Source organism: Coturnix japonica, chromosome 7 (genome assembly GCF_054131305.1).
Source record: "Coturnix japonica strain WE chromosome 7, WE-NBRP24, whole genome shotgun sequence".
NCBI classification, from domain to species: Eukaryota; Metazoa; Chordata; class Aves; order Galliformes; family Phasianidae; genus Coturnix; species Coturnix japonica.
The window spans coordinates 20,270,373-20,291,567 of NC_140669.1; the positions used below are offsets into that span (position 1 = coordinate 20,270,373).

At 36.1% G+C, this 21,195-nt stretch overlaps 1 protein-coding gene across 19 annotated transcripts in view; it reads right to left on the bottom strand.

The window, feature by feature from the left end:
* ZNF385B (zinc finger protein 385B) overlaps positions 1-21,195 on the bottom strand; it is a 149,929-nt gene that overhangs the window by 12,545 nt on the left and 116,189 nt on the right. For all 19 annotated transcript variants that reach the window (XM_085552662.1, XM_085552654.1, XM_085552659.1 and 16 more), the window contains 2 exons: positions 20,351-20,461; positions 7,599-7,758 (listed from right to left, as the gene is read on the bottom strand). In XM_085552662.1, the coding sequence (XP_085408788.1) occupies positions 7,599-7,758; positions 20,351-20,461 (271 nt within the window). The remainder of the gene's footprint in view (positions 1-7,598; positions 7,759-20,350; positions 20,462-21,195) is intronic.

The window sequence follows — 21,195 nt, forward strand, 5'->3', positions numbered from 1 at the left end:
CTAGACTGATTATTTGATTAACTGCATCACTACTCCCCAACTGGCTGAGCTGAGCTATTATTTTCATTTCAGAAGTATTGCTTGCTTGGCTATGGTACAACAGTGATGTTGATACTTAATTTCTTGGATATTTTATTTCTGGCTTGGCATAGCAGAGAAAAAGGAACCTGTCCCTTTTTCAGGTAACAGAAATATTTGTAACTAATTGGATTAAAAATGCAACATCATCAAGTTTTGGTTTTGAAATTTGAGATGGGCTTAATTCTTAAGGAAAGGGACAAATGAGAATAAGAAAATATTCAAAAGTCCATGTGGGTCTGAAAGTGCAAAATCTTGCCTTGCAAAACTTGTTTCTGTACCTACCCACACATCTTCTTGAACAGAGAGAGAAACCAGTGTTCCAATTACTGGGTGCCTTTGAGATGATCTTACTGTATCACCTACAGTTTTTAGTCAATCCTTTGCATACTTGTGGCTGTTTTTCCAGGTATGCTGGTACATACATAAAAAGCCCCAAACAAACAAAAAACCAAAACCATATATCAAAGTAACTGTGTAAAAGTTACATCTCAACAAGGAGAGTTCACATTACAAAAATCCAGGTTCAGGAAGTACCCCTAAAGGGAGAACATCCCACAGCTTTGCATTCCTGGGTCCTGTTGCTCTATGCCAAGCCAAATTTATTTTAAAACTATTTTCAGCTTTAATCTTTTCTAAGCCATGCCAGTCTGTATTGACCAGGATGGAAAAAATTAAAACAGACTTGGAAAACTTTCACACAACTTGGGGAAAGTTTGGAATACAGTATGTGATCTGTTATTAGAAAATGTGACTACAGTGCAACAATACATCTTTTAGCTGGTAGAACATACCTTTCTCTGACACCAGACATCTATTGTTCAGTATTTTATATTCCCATTTCAGACTGACATATTTATTTTCCTGGTACAGGAATGCAAGCTTTTCCACAGTACTGTTTTGTCTTTTTAACATTTTAATAATATAAGCATATTTAGAAAAATAATACTCAAAGATTATAATAAATATAGAATATTCTACCAAGGTATCCCTCACATCCTAAAAATGCTTTGGATCATCTCATCAACTATTAAATTAATGTTATGTCCTCCATTTGTGAACCTGAAATATATTACTAGAAATACATTTCACTTGTATTTTGTGCTTAAATAATCTTAAAATTCTACCCACAGCTGCTAAAGTGCTTTGGAACTCAATATAAAATTTATGGGTGTCTAAATAAATGAATCAAGATGAGCTGACATTCTGCATACAAGTGCATTCTCATGGGTCTGTGTCTGAACTACTGATTCAGTACTTGCCCAGACAGAACTGCCACTGAAGCCAACTATGAAACATTCCTCTTCATTTTAGTTAAATTACATCTATAGTTGTGCACTCTCACTGATTTCAGTGGCAGGTCTACCTGAGGACTGCAAGTATTCACTTACGCTTTCAAGATTTATCCAATAAATTGTATATAACTTGCTTAACCTACGTAGAAATATTTTCACTCTCCTTGAAAATAAGGAATAAGGAAATAAAACGCAACCTATTGACCACGTATGCATTTTTATGCTGCAGGAATTGTAGCACGTTTCTCACACCAATTCAGTAATGCAATAGCTGTAGAATTATAGACAGAAGTATAAGGAGGATCTTCAAAAGACCTATTTTACTGTCTTACGTGTCAGCCACAGACATCTTTGCTTTGGTTTTGATTCTGGATTTCTTAACAAGCATTTGGACATAATATTCTAAATACTGCTTGCATGTTACAAAAATGAAGGTAAATATAAGTAAAAAAAATGTTTCCCAAAAATAAATCTAGATGTGTGAAAATTGCTATTAGATTACACATATATTCTCAAATTTTATAGACAACAAAGTCTCTCACTCTGGCAAACTAGATACTGATAAAATTCTATTCCACTACTAACTGCATGAGTAATCACCAGCATTCTGCTATTTACTCCCTGGGTATGTGAAAAAGCTACACATCTGGCATCAGAAGCACGGCCCTAATTCTTCAGCAGTATATTTCTTTAATAAGGAAATAGTAAGTACAGATAAAGCTACTCTCTCCCAGGCATGTTAAAAAACAACAAAACCAGCAGCTGACTTTATTGGAAGTTTTCCTTCCTAACAAATTTGAAGGTCTAATTTCAGTCCATCTCAGATTAAGAGAACTTCCACTGATTTGAATTCCTTAGTCATCTAAGAACAAACCTTGTGCTTGGTTCGCAAATGAACTGCTTCTTATGCAAATAGTAGTCATTTACCAACAGAACAACCACCATCTTGAGGAAACAGAAAAGGAAATATAATTTCTTTCTTTTGGAAATTTTATGCAATCCCAATCTATAACCCCCACCTTTTCAGATACCTCTGGATCATGGTTCTTCCTAGCAGGAAACAGCAAAGGAGATGACCAACACTGGCATCTCAGTCCTAGACTTGCTTTTTGCTAGCTGCTACTTCTTAGTCTCACTTTTCTCCTTTCTCCGCTTTCTCACCCGAATACTCAAGAGCTCTTGTAATATGTTGCAAAACCAATTATAACAAAGAATGACATCACACATAATGGTTCTGATAGGTAGGGATCATAGGGCCATCTCTCTGGCATTATATTCTCTATGAAAATATACTAACCTATTTAATCATCTGCTAGTAAGTTGTGACATTCTATATTGATTTATCATTCCATTATCATTCAGAAAAATCTTTGGTTATTCAACAGGCATCACGAACAGAGCAAACAAGAAAAACAGAAGTCTGATGTAAGAAGAAAAGAGCTGCTGAGCAATTCAATGTACGTAAGTGAATTCCTTAAATTACTGTAGATATACAACTAAACAAAACTGAGAGCATCCCTAGGCTGTGCCATAAAGTCCAGCTACATTAGTAGAATCAGCCTCATTTAGTCTAATGCCTGCCGTTCCCTCTACCCAAAGAAAAAACTATGCATGATTTTATTTATGACAATTTTAAAAGTACTCAAAAAAATTCCTTTTTTTTTTTTTTAACTGGAAGAAGTAATATTAGTACACTGCATTAGTGATGTACACATGAACGTCTGAGCACACATCACAGTACTCCGAAAAAGTCTTATTTAATTTTACAATGTATTTTTTAATGCAGAGCTTCTGCTTTTATATTATGACAGGAGAAAAGGCTTACAGTTTCTACAAAGCAATCTCCAGCTTATATATCTTTCTGATTGATAAAATGACTGAAGAAAGACAAAGTTGACTTTTTTCATTTTGAACAGCCATTACAACAACTCATCAATTAATTGTGTCAGTGACAGCTTATTTTACTGTTAATGGCACCTATAGCCATTTTCAATCGAGGTGGGGTTTTAGGTCTGGGTGGGTTAACATGATTACAAGCTGACTGAAGAAAGACCTTGAGTCCTCCAGGAGTTCTCAGGAGTTCATCAACTCAAACCACAGAATATCTACTCAAAGTACAGAGAAGCACATTGAAAAGTTTAGACTTTGAACATTGTCAGGAAGAATTTTAAGGTAAGCAACTCAAGCAACATGACTAAGAGAGTGTCCTGGTGGTGGACTAGTGAAATATGAACTAAAGCCTCTCTTGGGACATTACGTCTCATTCACAGCTGATGAATAAACTTCACCAGTAATTGGGACACTAGGGAATTCCAACCCATTGTAATATGCCTGAGTAAATGTGATTTAACATGCTGTACTCTACTATTTAGGAATAAAAGGGGAAAAAACAAATCAGTTTTATTGTCAAAGCACACATAGAAAAGCCCTCAATGAATTATAAACGTTAGACAAGTCCTCAAGGTCACATTTTGTCACATTTTCCAATAAAGCTGCCAGTCCTATCTAATAAGCCAACTTATTACTATATGTCTATAAGACAAAGTAGCACTTCTGTTGATCAACGTGCCTAGGCTGTTTTCAAAACCTAATCTCTCGCTGGGCAACTCTAGCATGCTGGAATAACTAGGGTAATTCCTAAGGGCCCCAGCTAATTAAACAGCAGAATTCCAGTTACATGATGTCACTGCTGTCCTCACCACACACTGCAGACCAGCACAGGATTGTTCATGCATTGTCACAACACTGTGAACTTGACATTGAGCTGCCCTGAGATGCACTTACAGAACAAAAAAATAGTGAGAGAAGCCAGAATTTGAAACAGGTCCAGAATTCAGCCTGGTTACATGCCTGATATCGCAGATGCACAGCTGAACAAAAAGGACTTTTCAGTGAACATCCAAAAGGATTGTTTGTAACACATGGCAGGTAGCAGAGCCTGAAGATTTTACTAGAATGAGAACCGAACTTGAAATGAGCATCTATATCATTTCACAAACAGCTCTCACTGACACATGGGAAACAGATCACATCCAGAACAGTTCAAAGACAGAAAAAGGCCTTCTTTTTCTATCCTGGTTTTGACTTTTTAGAAGGTTAAAACAGTTGCATTTACTTTCTGAGTTTTCTATCAAAGCAAAATGCAAAGGAAGTAATAATGCATTTTCTGTCTGCTTCACTTTGAACAATTTATTTTGATTTAGAAGTATGATCAAAGACTTCATTTTTGTTTGATAAGTAAATAGTGACATTTCAGTCCATTTATTACCATATATATTCCCAAAGGATGTATCACTGTAAGCATATCTCTTCACAGCAGGTGATGCTAGGCTGGGATCATAGACACCAGCTTCTGTTACATCCTCAGAGCCGCATTTAAAATAGTCAGCATATTCTAAACCCTGCTATGTACTTGTTGCTGCCTGTGCTCATTTCTAAAGCTGTGCTTTTTACTGGAAATATGTATATGTGCATCTCTAAATTTCATGTGTCTGTGCGCAACACAGTAATGCAATATCGCGAAGTTTGAAGGACTTCACTAACCACTGAATGAGGCCTCCCTCATATATGTACAATTCTGTGTGAAGCCATCCTGAAATCCTGGGACTCCACTGGGAAGGAAGGTAATCTTTGCCCAACATGAAAGAGCAGCTCCCAGTCCTATTAATGCTGCTGCCTTGTAACTATGCTTCAAAGCACGAACAAAAAGTTTACACGGACACAGCAGTGCAGTTCAAGCCATAACCATACCCACTAATGTGAGGGGGCAGTAAACTCAGCAATGTACTACAGAATTTATTTATTTATTTTTTATTTTAAATACGGTTGCTAACAATCAATTTACAAAAGTTATTTGAATCATATTGTAGTGTTACCAGCAGCACAGACCACCACTCTCATACAAATGGGGCATCACCATACTCAGACCAGGTTCCAGAGTACATCTGGCTGAGGCAAATTCTATCTGCAGGAAGCCACATTCTCCTCAGAACTCCTCAAAAAACCTTAAATATTAGTTTAACTGCTGTAGTTCTACCACCATCCATGCTTCCCACATTGAAAAGGATAGCTGATAGATTCATCACACAAGCTAAGCTAATGGTAAAATTATTTTTCTGGATCTACTACTTCTGAAAAATAGCATGATATCCAAAACACTTGTGTCTGACCCACAAAAGATGCAGCTTTGCAGCAAACTTGACATTTCAGCTCAGTATAGAGCAACTGTTCTGTCTAGAGAGCTCCAGGGCAGACATCTACATGTCACTCAAAATGACAGCACATCAGAAAAGCTGTGAGTCATGCCTGTTGTGTCCTTTTATTAGCAGACATACATAACATAATAGTAAACTGAGCTTGTCAATGTACTATGCTACTCCCTACCCATTCTTACTAAATACCAGCACAAGTGCAAGAAGTAACAAAGGAACACAAACTTAAAACTCCCTTCCCTTTTTAGTTAATCATCCTCTCCTTCCATACACAAGGAGAGGACACCAAGAGTGACTTTTTTTTATGAACACTTCTCAGGAACCTAACAGTCCTTGCAGTGGTTAAACAACAGTTTAATCAGTGGTGGGATATAGCTCTTTCAAGCAGCCTGCCCTTCCCCAAGCTGGAAGACAGCATTACACTGAATTGCCACTGTGATTTATTTTGAATGCAGAAACACTTGCAGTGGTATAATCCAACAGATGGCAATCTGTTTAATTTGTGTCAAGTAATTAATAGTATATAACAACATAATGTCAAAACAGGGACAATATTGCAATATCAGGGTCAAGTTTCCCTTAATGTTGGCTAGATTATATTATCCCCTCTCAAAAAGTGAACACAAAGAAGTGAAAGATTTCAGATACATTCTACAGAGAAGAAAATTAAGTCAGGGCCAGACCTTGCAGTCTGGCTTAAGAGACGCATAAGGCAGTGCTAGACTTCCAGAAAATAGTTGGAAAAGAAGATAAGGGATTTGGTAACAAGGCTGCAAATTGTGTTACTTGACACAAGTAGGGCAGGGAGTGCATAGCACAGCTACATGCTCACAGAATGTATTGCAACATGTTAATTCCTCTGAAGTTTTAATTGAAATATTCCTAAACAGTTGTCTGAGGTTTTACAGTTTACACCTGGTATAGTAAGCTGTTTTAACTGAAGCTATTTATAGTTTCACAAAGAGTAGAATATTTATCAAATATTTTAAATCTCTTCCCATTTGATAATGCACATTTAATTTAGAGCAGATGGTAGTTTGCTACAGTTTTACCCTAACTTCACTTGTTTCTCTGACTATACTACTGAATTCATGTTATCTCACAAAGTATAATGCTTGATTCTCTAGGTGAAGAAATGCCAAAATCCGGCACCAATCAGTACTGCTAAGGACCCAAAGATGGTTTTGAGAAAGGGAAACAAATAGCCATTGTTATTGAAACTAGGGTGCTTTTTCGCCTTTTATTTTAATAGAGAATCATTTCTGCCAGTCATTCTATGGAATCTGAGTCAAGTTCAGCTCTGTCAAAGATAAATGGATAGGTGGCCTACCAAAGCAGTAGCAAGCTTATCACACACATCAGACCAACAGTTGGTTAACCCACAGTAGACTTTCTCTCTTGGATGACTAGTACAGTATTTCAGAATGTCAAGGAGTTCAGGAAATTCTCCTGTTTCACTTGGTAACACAACACTGATAGAGCTGAAAGTGGCTCAAACAAATGCACTGCATTTAGTATTACTGATCTTCCTCAGATTACTGACACGAGGGGGGAAAAAAATGTTAAAGCACTAACGAGCTGTGGAAATCAGGAAATAGCTGTATCATGAGGCTTCACGACATTTCCGTGGGCGTTTCTTACTGCAGCAGTATTATTTTTAATGCAGAGGAGAAAAAGTTTTTGGAGAAATATCTTGTGTCTCAACTAAATATGCACATCCCAGACTTGACACTCACCCACAGCCATTACTACTGCTGCATGAATAACATTGTTTCTATGAGTAAATTTGACAAGAGAACATTAACACACCAAATGTCAGCATTCAGATGTGGGGGAAGAAAAAAAAAAAAAAAGCCTTGACAACATCAAAACTGATCAATACCATACAAGAAAAATATAACAAACAGTTTGGAAAGGACAAGATAAGATCAGAATTGTGCAATAAGCTTCTTTTATACACGTATCTACAAAAGAAGAAAACAAAGAATGTATAGAACGAAAAGCTTTCATTGACCTGATTTGTCAGAGATGTTGGCTGTGACTGGCGTGGAGCAGCTTGGGTTAGCCTTTGCGCTGTCCTTGGAAGACCCAACTTTTGGTTTATTTTTCGTTGCCTCTAGTGCTTTCACCTTCTTGGCATGCTTACTTCCTTTGTAGTGGGCCTCGGCCTGGCTCTACAAAGGAGAACAAATCAGGCTCACTCTTTTCTGTACTTCTGTATAACACAATGGATGATAAGGCAGAAAAGTGACACTTTCAATAGTAGGCACCATATCATTCCACCTGAAAAATTATAGTAGCTTTATAGTTCTCCTAGATGTAATTTCTCACATGCTCTAACAACAGGATTTTAATGAACAGTACATGCTTTTTTGCAAACTTGGAAAAAGGGGCATCAGGATTAGATACAGCTCTGCTACTTCTAATCTAATTCCTTATTTCCATGCTGCTTAAAGATTTAAAGAGCTATACAAATGTAAACATGCCCAATTTAGAAAGATGCTACTCAGTTTTTATGAACTGTTCCCTACTCTTTATTGCCTGTAGTTAAAAACATGCATCATCCTGTAACATGATTAAATAATCCACTTTTTCCTTTCTGTTTGATCTAATTTAGCAAAGAAGTCAAAGTACTTCCATCGTTACACCAACAGCAATTCAAACAGGCATTAACAACATTATAACTTCACTATTAGATCAAGCAGAAAAGGATAAAAAGAAGAAACACCAAACCTATAAACTTCAGTAGATTCAAGTGAAAACATAGGAAATATTTATCAGTCCTGATGGTTCTATAAATTGCCTCCCATATATATATTTCTTTCCAAAGACTAAGAAAATAGGAACCTGAAGGACAGGAAGTAGAGAAGCTCTTTTTCTTTATTTTCTTTTCCTGCACTGAAGCACTGTATTTATGCATTCTTCTTGGTATGCCCAGATAGAACCACAGAAACATACCAAGATACAATGTTTACTTCACCTTTGTTGTAAGACTATTTACAGAAATTAGCTTAGTGTTTTTGAAGTTCCACTACTGAAGAAACAAACAAATGCTTGTTGTTCAGTGATTTTAAATTTCCCATCATTCTTCCTGACTGTGCATAACAAACTACCTTGACAATTCAGGGCACATCATTAGCTCCAAAGCCCAGGCACTACAAGCTTAATTCAACCACAAAGTCTGGACATTTCCACTAACGCCCTTCAATGCTTTTCTTGACACAGCTCCATACAAAAAGCAATCTATTTTCATAACACTTTCCATCATACTATTCAGCATTGTGCTTTTCCCATTTCCAAATGTAATGTTTTTTGTAATGATTTGAGAGGTATTACTAGGTGCCTCTATTGAAGGTTACATATTAACTATAGAAGTTAATATTGTTGTTCATTTCAAAGTAAAATGCTTGGAGAAAGCATGCTTCATGTAGCAAGATGACCACGCCTTGGCGCCTGGCATATAACAACATCAGTGCAAGGAAACTTTTGCGAGTCCATGCAAAAACACTTCCTATGTTATTTAGTTCACTGTGTTAAATGAAACAAATCACATGCTTTACAAAAAGCAGTTATGGGATCCAAACATCTTGGATGTTAGAAAGAATGCTGCCATAATGAGGAAATTGTTGTAAGGTCAGCAGAAATAGGCATTACAATACAGTCACCTTAGGACAGCATGTAATAAACATTTTTTTGTATGGAAGAGCATAAGTGAGCAGTAGAAACAGCTGGACTAGACAACAAAACAGTCAGTTTGGTGGCATCTTCACAAAAACTATATGCACCATTAAAATTAGTAGAGAACTGCAGTTTAAACAGAGGATGAAATTCTTACACACTGAAGCTTTGTGATTATATACCTTGTGAAACAGTGCTTTCTACCTCAAAAAGACAGTGTGTATAATGACATGTTGTGGCTATATATATATTTTAAAACAGATTGCAGTAAACAAGCATTCAGTAAGAAAAGCTCCCAGATAAAGTTTACTTTTAATTCCTTTGAAATTGAGACTATTTTCAATCTTCATTATAAAAACAGTAGAGATTCTATTCATCACTTGCTGTTAAGTTATATGACAGTTTTAAAATCTTTGGAACTTAAGACATATAAATGCAATTTAAGGATTATAAAGAAAAGCTACACAGCTATACCACTACTACTACGTGCACTACTTAAAGGGACACTTGTCAACTTCTGGTTTGAAGCTCTTCAGCTCTGAGTGAGGCAGAGGAGTGCAGATTGTTTGCACCCTGTTAATGCAATGCACCTTAAGCAGGAACAGGAGCAAAGTACCATCACCTTGCCTCTCTCCACCTTTGCCAAGCTGTATCCATTTCTCTGCACTTTGCTGTTGCTACATGATGAGCTAAAAGGAGCATCAATAATAAAAAAAAAATAAATAAATCAACTTTTCACAGGCTTGTACATATGTACAGAAGTCAAAGCTCAAAATTGAGGGGTGTGTATACCCTTTCCATTATGGTACTTTTAATTTACAATAACAACAAGGACAAGGTTTTCCACTGGAGCACTCTAAAGTTGATGATGTCCCTTTAAATAACTTAACTCTGCTCCATGTGCACTGTGCTGTTGGTAGGACCATGTACTGCCTGGGGCCAAAGCTACAACACAGGAGACATAGGTGCACTCAAGAGAAAGGCTTAGTCAGTCAAATCCTTGATAATAAGCCTTTCTGCTGATATTTGCAATAATAGTGTCAGCAATATCAGTCAGAACCTACGATAGTCTTTGATTCCCTTCATTCAATCCTCACATAGTGTACATGAGACCTGTTGAAAACAAACAAGCCCAAGCAGAATTAAAATTAAGACTTCCATAAACACAAAGCAAAGCACCTTGGATTGTGCCAAATAGCCTCACCTTTGATTTAAATAGCATAATTACTATCTTTACCTTAACCAGTCCATGGTTGTACATTATATGGCCCAAAGGTGCTGCTATGACCACCTAAAGCATAGTGCCCAAAAATGTCAGTCCTCCCCAGAGAACCAGCCCTTATTTTTTGGGTGGTAGGCAGAAGAGCTACATTTATTATTTTTTTTTTTCAAGCACATTCTAATAGTTTTTACACTGAATTTGTCTAGTCTCAGCTTCTAGCCACTGGATTTTGTTAAAGCTTTGGTTCTTAGGCTCTTTCAGTAAATGTTCTGTGAATGAAAATATAAATTTTTGTTTTCAAACAAAGTCAGATGAACATCCCTTGGGGTGCTGAAGTAATGTTTTCAGAGGTATCTGCAATTTAGAGCTTGCTTATTACCCACTATGAAATAAATCATTTGATTCCATTGCTTTTGGTAACAAAAATACAGAAACAATACAGAACAGAATTTCCTCTAATACTTAAAAAAAATTATTACTTTCTATAATTTCCTGGAGTAATGATAAACAAAGAAAAGGGCAGCCATGGAAGTCTGAAATTAGAAAGCATGTTATGATTATTCCTGGTACCAATTATTCTGATTATTAATGTCCTGGCCATAACTAACCATACTTCTATAAGATATTTGCACCGCATTATATGCAAGCCTATTTTCTCCAACTCCCATTAAAAACCTGTTTCTGGCACAATTCAGCAATATATTTCAAGTTACAGGCTTCTGTAATATGTGTGCCTGAAATATTAAACATATCTTTGGAAAAAGCCACAGCACAGCACAATTTCTGTCTTTTTTTTTTTTTTTTTTTCAGCTTATAAAAGAAACTGAATGGTCATTTTCATTTGTTCTGACAATCCAGAAATTACACATGCAGAAGGTTTGAAAGACACTCGTTGCATAAAAGAAAGGGAACTTACCAGTTTCAACATTAAAACCAAAAAAAAAAAAAAAAAACCACAAAAAACCAAGCAAAATAAAAAAAAACAAAACCTGTATTTGAAATACAATATTTTAAATAGATACTGAGTGTACATTCTTGATCCTCATTAATACAAATTGCCTCATGCAAACTCCATGTGATAAAAACTATATTTATGAAAGTGAAAAATGTAGAATGCAATAGTGGTCGCTTCTTCAGGTTCTAAAAACAAGAGCTCTAAAAGCCAAAATAAGCAACCTTAAATGATGTCGCTATACTCATGTACTCATAATGCTCTTTAGTTCCACAGTGATTTATTCCAGTGTAAATGGCTGCATCTAATGTAGGAAAAGATCAATGAAGTATACTAATTTTGTTGATGTCATTGCATCACAATTCAATACTACTAGCATAATTAATGCTTTATTTAAAAAAAAATCATTACATTCATTTCTTATATTCTCAAAACTAAACGTCCCACTAAATTAAATTTTAAACTCTCACTACTATGATTTTTTATTTTTTTTTTAACAAAATATTTTCTAGGTTGCTAAGAAGGATCTAGCCATGGTAGCTCTGTTCATTGCAGGGCAGTTGGACTACATGGCCTTCAGATGTCCCTTTCAACTCTAAAGATTCTACGATACTATAACATTTTTTGAAAACTTAGGATGCTGTAAGGTTAATAACTTGGTTGAAGCCTTTCCTCTCTTAAGTACATTTTCTGTTGAGACACACCACGTTAGATTTTATTCAGAAACTAACATTTCTTCCAAATTTCTGCTTTAGGTTATCAACTAAGTTTTAAATCTAAGCATCATCACATTCATCTGTAAGATTACGTAGCCATAACACACTGCCTCATATACAAGATTCCATCTAATAAAACATCAGCAATACAAGTCTTCATCTTTACATGTAAGCATGCTTTCAAGGAATGTGTGAATATGTTTAGCATATAATACCATCAGTAGCTTTGCTAAAATTTAAATATATGTATACCGATACGTATAAAGAAAAATAACCAGGAAACATGCAGATCATGAAGTTATTAATAGCTATATTACCTTCAAGAAACCCTTAAAATTCACTTAAGGCTACAGTAGAAAAGATGACAGAAATTGCCCCTGTCAGGAGCAGGGAGGGACAGAATATTTGAAATCAGCACTATTCATTTTGGCAGTTTGCAGTTGACTGAGTTTGAGAATCTATCTGGTGTATGAATGACTAATTAACTGAATTTATTACTGCATAGAGAAGAAATGCAAACCTATCAGATCTGTTCAATGACAACATGATGCACCTGTGCTGAATAATTTTATCTGTACTCTGGTATTAAGTGTAGATGCAATTGATGTTAAGAATAGATGTAACTGAAGTCATCTGCAAAATAAAACTATTCATACTTTTGTTACACCAAAGCTATGTGTTATTTTTGAAATTCAGCTCTCAGTAGCTTTGTGAAACCAAATTGCTCCAAATATTAAGGTAGATTGCAAGAAATGGGAAAAATGAAAAGTGGTGAAAAATGGTCACATCATAAGAAAGCAACTAATCAAACTTAGTTAACCACTTTATTAAATAGTTGGTTTGGATCAGAACTTTCAGCATGTTATAACTCTGCACCCTGTAATCACGCAGCATTTCTGTCATGATGAAGCTAACAACTTTCATCATTTTGTCAGATCTGTCTTCAACACAGAAAACTGCCTTCACAAGCTCCTGATATTTACGCTTTTAATTACCTACCTGCTCTGCTATGCTCCAAACCCTAAGCATCAGCTCCAATAGTTTTATTTATAAGAAAAAATGTAAAATGATGACAAAAGCTGGTGACAGTTCTGCAGATTTTTATTCGATGCTATTGATTATTTTGCATGTTATCTTTTTGACATCCATCCATGTTTGCTAAGATAACATTTGGCAACGCTAGCCTCAACTTTGAAAAGTTGCCTTCTGGCTTCTTTTTAAAGAGGCGATCACAATCATTGAATCTTTTTTATTAGCTATATATACACAAGAATAAGTTGCCTGTCAGCATCTCTTAATGCCCACCTGCTGCATCTGCTTTTTCTGATCTTCCCGCAAAGCATTTTGACTTGATTTCTGAGTTTTTGCAGGCAATGCCAAAAGGCAGCGCCAACTTAAAGGCATCAATCACAGAGAGCAATATGCTGTGCAGATACACGCTTATGCCAGTGAAAGAATATTGTATCAACAAGGTGGTACCCTGTGGCTGCACTGCAGCCAAAGACCTTCCTACAAACAAGGACAGCTGGCACTGAGGGAAGCAGATATTTCATTTAGAAGCAATCAACAGATGACTTAAAAAAAAAAAAAGTAATAATAAAATAACAAACACCAGCAAACAAACAAATCACACGGACTGCTGGTGTAAAGTATTTGAGCTTGGAGAACAGATGGAGAGGAAAGTGACTAGATTAGCACCAACAATATTAGCTAGTGCCCAAGCTCTAAAAACTTTGGACTACTGAAGCAAATAATGGAAGAGAAGAGAAAGTTGTATTGACTTTGTAAGCATGGAGAAAAAAGTTTTGCCAAAGCCTAACAGGTATCCTTGCAACCTGACTGATGCTTCTCTTGCAGGTGACATCACCAATCACTAGAGCAGAGAAGAACAGACAGCTCAGGTCAGCCTGGCCCTAAGCTCCACAGCTGCTGGCAGGACTCAGTGCCACATGGCAGCTGTGGGAAATGTGCCAGAGGGAAGTAGAACAGCGAGCCAAGAGTAAGCAGAGAAGTAATCTCTGGGAGACAGCAACAGCCATCTTTCCCGTGCCCTATTGATACTCAGACCCTGTTATGAGTTCCATAAAGACAGAGCAAACCTTACTCAAGCTGCTTTTAGTTTCTGCTAGAATGTCTGCAAGATAAATAATCAGTCTCAATAAATCATACCAAAACAGTTAATATGAAAACTTGTTTTACAAAGCTTATCCATAGTCCATATAGATAACCACAAGTCTGAAAGGAATCCCAGGATTCTTAAAAAGGAAAAACCTATTTTTGAAAAGCTAGGCTAAATCTTTCTCAGCACATCTTGCTTCCTTTTGGTGGATTTCAGCTGTATCTCTTGCTCTGGTGGCCTTTATGCAAGAAGAAGTTCTGACTCACTACCACAATCTGCTCCACAAAGAGGATTCTGTCCCTTCTAGATCGTCTCTGGTGGCAGTGAATATAACTGAGATATTTCCTTTTTTTTTTTTTTTTTTTTTTTTTTATTTTTATTTTTTTTCCTGAGCTGGACAGAAAACCAGAGATTGAACTCTACAGAAACACTAGAATTTACAGCACTGGAACATATGTAGAAATGAAGCAAGAAAAAACAGTGTTAACAGACGTTTTGTTGGTTCTAATATACTGGCACAAAACCGACGACAACTATTTAAGGCTAGTATAAATTTTTAAACAGTTTTCTATAGAAGCAATGATCCACTTCACAACAGAATTAAGTTTACACATTCTGAAATGTTTATCTCAGTCCTTGCTACTATGATTAATCGATCTCATCAGCTAACAATCCTTGCAATGCCATCCTTCTTAAACTGAAATTTCCAACTTAATTCAACATTATTTGATCTCCGTTACCAACTATCATAGAAGTTAGCTCAGGAAAAATCCCTTTGCTTTGATTTGTACTGATATTTTTACCATTTCACTTCCCTTCATTGTTGAGAACCTTACCAATTTACTATATTTTTCATACTTCTCTCTTTCAATGATATTCTGCTCCCTGACTCAACCTGGAGGAGAGGGAGGGAAAAAGAAAGAGTAGAAAAAGAAAACAGAAAGCAAGGGTAATGGGTTGGAATTCCAATAAAGGTGTTCAGTACAGTTGGTGATGTCATCAGGTGTCCTGCCTGACCATGGACTGAGCTCCCTGTCATGTCTACTATTCAGGGCTGGATATCCCAGGTATTAAAATAACACAACACTTAGTTTTAGTCACTTAGTTTTAGCCAGAGTATCTCAAGTAGGTCATGGGACAAGCTTTGGTAAAGTAAGCTTACTGATAACAGCTCAGTGTTAACCTTACAAATAAATTCTAAGTCCCCTATCCTTCAAAGTGCAGGAACTTTGAAGGAGTTCCCCATGCTGTCCTGCCAGCAAGGGAAGGGCTGAGTAGCACATGGGCTTGGGAGGGACAGAACCAGAACAGCTGACCAAAACTGGGTAAAGGCCATTTCATATGACATCATGCACATGAAAAAGTCTTGAAAAACTGTGGGGAGTTGGCTAGGTAGGCAGCTGCATTTTAGGGACTCCCTGGGCATCAGTCAGTGGGCAGTGAGCAATTGAGCTGTGTATAAGTTGTATTTATACATGTAACTATCATTACTATTAACTTTTTTTTCCCTGCTTTCTTCCACCTCAGTAAATAGTCCTAATCTGTTCTAGTAAATAGAACCACAAGTTCTACTTCGCTTTTTTCTATCACTCTGCTGCCCCCCTCAAATTACATTTTTCCCCCCAGAGAATCTTCAAATCAACTCTGCTTTTAAAAATACTAAACAAAATTTATTCAAAGCAAAATATTTGATTTTAGTAACATGCTATTCCATGCCACTTTAATTTGTTTTCACCTTTCTGAAAATTCAAAACAAAACCAAATGCATTAGGTTATAGCCCTCAACCAGTAGCTCAAAACACTTTTTCAAATGTTTCTACATATCAATACACAGAAATCTTGATGTGCTTCTGTATTTCATCCTTACCAATTTTCTTTGAAATATATTAGCGTAAATCTGGACTACCAGAGACAATAGGCTCACTATGCCACATGATGGTCTCAAGAGTGCTGTGATATGGCTTTGACTGCCTGGTTTTACCAAAATAAGTATTTCTATGTACTTCTTCTATAGTGTGTGACAAATACTTGGGTATATCTACAAAAATTTTAGCTGCAAATAACTTGTTAGGTTTTATGGAAGAATAATACAGAGTGCTTGAACGTATGCAAACAGAAACACAGGTATGTAAATTTGGTCTCCCTTAATTGAGAAAGACATAATGTTCCTTAACTCAATTGTCTGCCCACAGGCAAAGTTAATAGCATTAATTTCTAAAGGTGTGTTTGGGAAACATCCACGATTAGCACAAGTGAATTTGCATAACTGTTGTACAAATAGAGCATATAGCCTCTGCCTTCTTCTAATAGTGTACAGCAGAGATGATGGAAAAAAGGACAAAGGGGACACTGAGTCACAGTGACACTTCCTGTTGATGCACAGAACCTTCCTATAACTGTAGATATGCTAAATTATAATGCCCTAGGAAAAGATTAACATTTTGTCTTTCATATTTCCTACATAAATCACATCAAAAAAGTATTTCCATACCATTAGAAGCTGTTAGTTCACATTTTCTTTATATACTCACACAAGCAAAAAAGCTTAAGTAATAGGCAAAGATTTATTCTTTCTACTCTGCTTTTACTAAACCAGCCCCTACCATGTAATGTCTCCTTTTGCATCCTAAGTTTAAAAGCTGTCAGTTACTCTATTTGTAAAACATCAAAACTAAACTCTTTGTTTTTCACCCTTCTAGGTAAACAATTCACAGTTTGGACTCACCACAGTCATTCTGGAAGTACTTCAACTATTTACCATATGCCTTGTTTCAGCTACCTCTATTTGCATATACTCAGGATTATTTCTGAATAATTAATTCTCTTTTATGCAAACAAGCAAACAAACAACAAAAAAAAAGCTGACCATAGCCTTTCAGGGATCTATTTTTTATTTTTTTTTTTCAGTTTTTATTCTCAAAATAAAGGTGGCATCACCTCAATATTAGATGTATTTACTCTCAGAATGAAGAAAACAATTTAAAATAAATTGTCCAACCCTGACGTTAGACTTCCACCTCCTGCACAAGGACAGCCCTCCTCCAGATCTGATGTCAGAATGCTCTCACTGCAGGCACAGCAGCAGAAGAAATTTGAAACCTTTGCAATTTACTGTGCAAACTTAACAGGAGGTTTGACAAATATAAATTGACTAAGTCAGAATTATTTTGGTCTATTGATCCAGAACAGTGAGTACCAACAGTGTGAATAAAAGATTACAGGCATGGAAACCAAGTTTCTTCTCAAAGACAAATTTCCATTGGTTTGTACATTATTCATGTAATAGACAAAGCAATATTAGGATCAGGTCAGGAGCTTCAAACAAATGAATGAAAATGAAATTCATTTAATAAGAGAAAACTAATTAATAGCCACTTTTTGGTTGTTTTTGTTTCATTTGCTTGCATAATTTAGGTCAAAGGAAGTTCAAAGGAACAACATGCCCATCACGTACAAGAAAGATATCAGCTTTGTGGGGGCAGAGAAAGAAACTGAAACTGTGAAGTGGATGAGCTGCAAATCTCCTATAGTGTGTTATGCTCGAGGATTTTATTTTTTTTTTATAATAATAATTATTATTATTATCACCAGGAAGGGTTTCAAAATATTCTTAGCAAGTTGCATAGTGGAAATGATGGAATTCACAGTGGAATCCACTGAAAGATTCAGCAGATATGATAGCCAAAAATCATCTGCCTACTCCCCATAAAGTTAAGGAATTGCATTATCATTTCAAGGAATAACAGCTACAAGAAATCATAACAGCTACAAGAAATCACTTGCATTGTGTGTATGCAAAAAAAGACACCAAAAACTGTGTCAAGGAACTACAAGAGAGTCTGAAGATTTGAACTGAAAGGATGCAAACATTACCTAACACTGTGACAGTGCAGATTATTACAGGAGTAGGGGAAGAATGATATTTAAGTAAACTAAGTTCTCACACTTCAGGAATGGGTAGAGGGATGAAAAGATAACACATGTAGACAAATAAGGTCAGAAGATTGAACCTGGAGGAAAGATTTAAAATCTCACATAAGCTTTCCATGAGAAACTGAAAAATGTAATGAAACATAGGACAACTAAAATAGTGCTTCAATTGCAAAATGTGATCTCCAAATATTCTTGTCTGTTTGTGAAATTTTATTTTATATTCAAGTACTTTCAACTATTAATAACCCCACTAGAGTCTCAGAACATTTTAAAATCAAGTTTCCAGGTTGTTTATGAATGCCCTGTTATGAAAAAAGCTCTAGAAAGGAAGGAATTGCTTTTTATCATTACCACTGGCAATTTCATGATGCTAAATCCATTCTTAAAACCATCTATTACAAAAGAATTATGATATCTTCTAACAGCTAGAACTGTGTGCATTAGACACATTTAAAAAGTAAGGAGCACAGTACTGTGAATACAGCCACTCCAAAAGGGGAAACAAGGCTATAATCTGACATGCTACAGTGATGCCACCATTGGAAGCAGAATATGATACGCACTTTTTGTTCTACTTTGTGAGCAAGTTCGGAAAAATTGCTCAGTTGGCAGATGTACAAAATGATATACTATTTCAGCTCTTTTTTCTCCTGCCGCTGAGTTGCGATTCAATCTGTCTGTCTTGAAGTACTGTTTGACCATCTGAATGTCAGTGTGAAATCCTCTAGTGACAGGACCTGCCATCAAAAGGGACTCCGTAGAAGGAGAGGGAAGAGCAGGAACAAGCTGAGCCACCCTTTCAGAGAGGAAATAAGATCCTACTAAGAAGCAAGATTCAGATCCACACAGCCCACAAATTTTTAAGAACTATACTGGTTCCTTGTTTTAATCAGTAAAAGTGGGTATTTTGATCAGGAATCAGAGCAGAAAGATATTTTTTTAAAGCTAAGCCTTAACCTTAAAAAGGAAACATAAGTGAATTAAATTTAAAAAAAATGACTTTTGAAATCTGTTAACTAAGTAGATATTGCCACTTCAAAGGAAGTTTAGTAAGCTTGTCAGAAGATGACAGATTTGATTCAAAAATCAATTTGAAGGTAAAACATCAATGCTTCAAAACCCATGCCAGGCTAGACAAGAAAGTAAAATGGGGGAAATTATATTGGTTACTACTTCAACAGGCAATGGTGGAGGCAAGAGAAATCAGAGCAATAGATATCGACTTTATAGGCCTTTGTTGGGAAAGTTTTGAAGCATCAAGACCTCAGCAGACTTGAGGAACTTCTTTCAAACTGTTTCCTACAACAGTGAAATATCTAACATTCATGCATCACTTAAGTACTTTTCTTATACTTGAAATCAACAATGAGTTTTTAAAATTTTTATTAGCCTAGGAACATTTGTAAAATCTCTGAGAACAAACATATTGTATGTGTCAAAGTTCATAGTTTTAGAAAACTACTATTATTATTATTTTCATTTGTCAACATTCTTGATTTTATTTTTCACACAGCTTGGGGAAAAACTAGCTGGATATATACTTTAGGCATATAGGCCAATTTTTTTTTCCTTTTGAATTACACTTCAGAACGCAGTTTCTTTGAAGTTTACCATTCTCAAAAGATATAAATTCTCAAAATTGTTACAACTGAAAGTTGCTGGAAAGATGACTTTATTAAGAAATCCAGAGATGTAATTAGAAAAAACATAGGAACAGCAGGAAAAAGGTGCCTTTTGAAAAGAAAGGTATGACATGAAGAGAACACAGTATTTGTCTCCTATCTCTTGAATATTACTGGACTGTCCAATGGGTTATTGTTAATGTATGTGGCATGGTCTATCATAACAATCTATATCTGAAAACACAGATGTGCTTCTGTAGGAGCATTTCATTATATGGTTGATGGCAAATCATGTTTAAAAAGTTGGCATCTTGAACTTGAGAAAAAGCGCAGCCAGCTCCTCAGTTACCAGGACAAAGTTATATGGCAGCACTCATTGCCAGACTTCTAGCTCTAAGTGGGCGAAACATCAACCCATAGGTTTGGGCAAAATGTATGTAGACCAATAACTATCAACTTGGAGAAAAGAAGTTTGTATTAATTACACTTATTTTGAATAATGAAAGAAAATAGCCAGTACTCACATCAGAGTTAAAGCGAAGCTGGCAGACATTACAGGAAATGACTTGCTTCTTCTTTGGGGGAATGGACACTCCAAACGTATGGTTTATAACTGCTTTTTGCACAGGATCCATCTAGAGAAGAAACAAGAATCCATTTACAACTTTTCTCAGCATATAGTAAAAAAAAAAAAATTTAAAAAACCACACACCAACTTTATGCCGGAAGCCTATTCTTGAATTTTAGAGATAAATAAGAAGAGATAATTAGATCTAACACAGGTTTGGGAACTGGTAGCCTTATGAAGAAAAAAAAAAAAAAAAAAAAGGAAGCACCATTGTTGCTGCCACTCTCAGGCTACCAAAAACTACCTTCCCAAATCCAGCACATCCTCTATGCTCTCAATGCTTCAGTCACATCTGAATTGCAGAGAGTCTCCTGAAAGCCTGCCCCTATCACCCGGTGATTCAACAGACATTTTGAAAAACCACTTTTTGCCCCCTAAAAAAAGTCATGGTGATTTAACTCTCTCCGCTTGGAGATTTCTTTGTGAGAGGAGGTCCTTTGCAGGCTCCATTAGGAACTTTTCCTACTAAGAAAACAATCACAATCCTCCAACACTTCCATGTAGAAGTGATGACAGACAAATTCAGAGGAGTGGGCAGGATGTGTTGGCCCCAGGAAAGGGTACCAGCCACCACGCTTCAGAAAACATTTTGACACTGGAAAAACTGAAATAAATGAAGCACTGAATATATTAATCATAAATTTGCCAGAGCATTTTCACAAACTGGAAATGATCTATGCTTTATATCAGGACTGTTGCTAGCAATCAGTTTAAAATATCCTCAAGGCCAGAGAGCTCTGT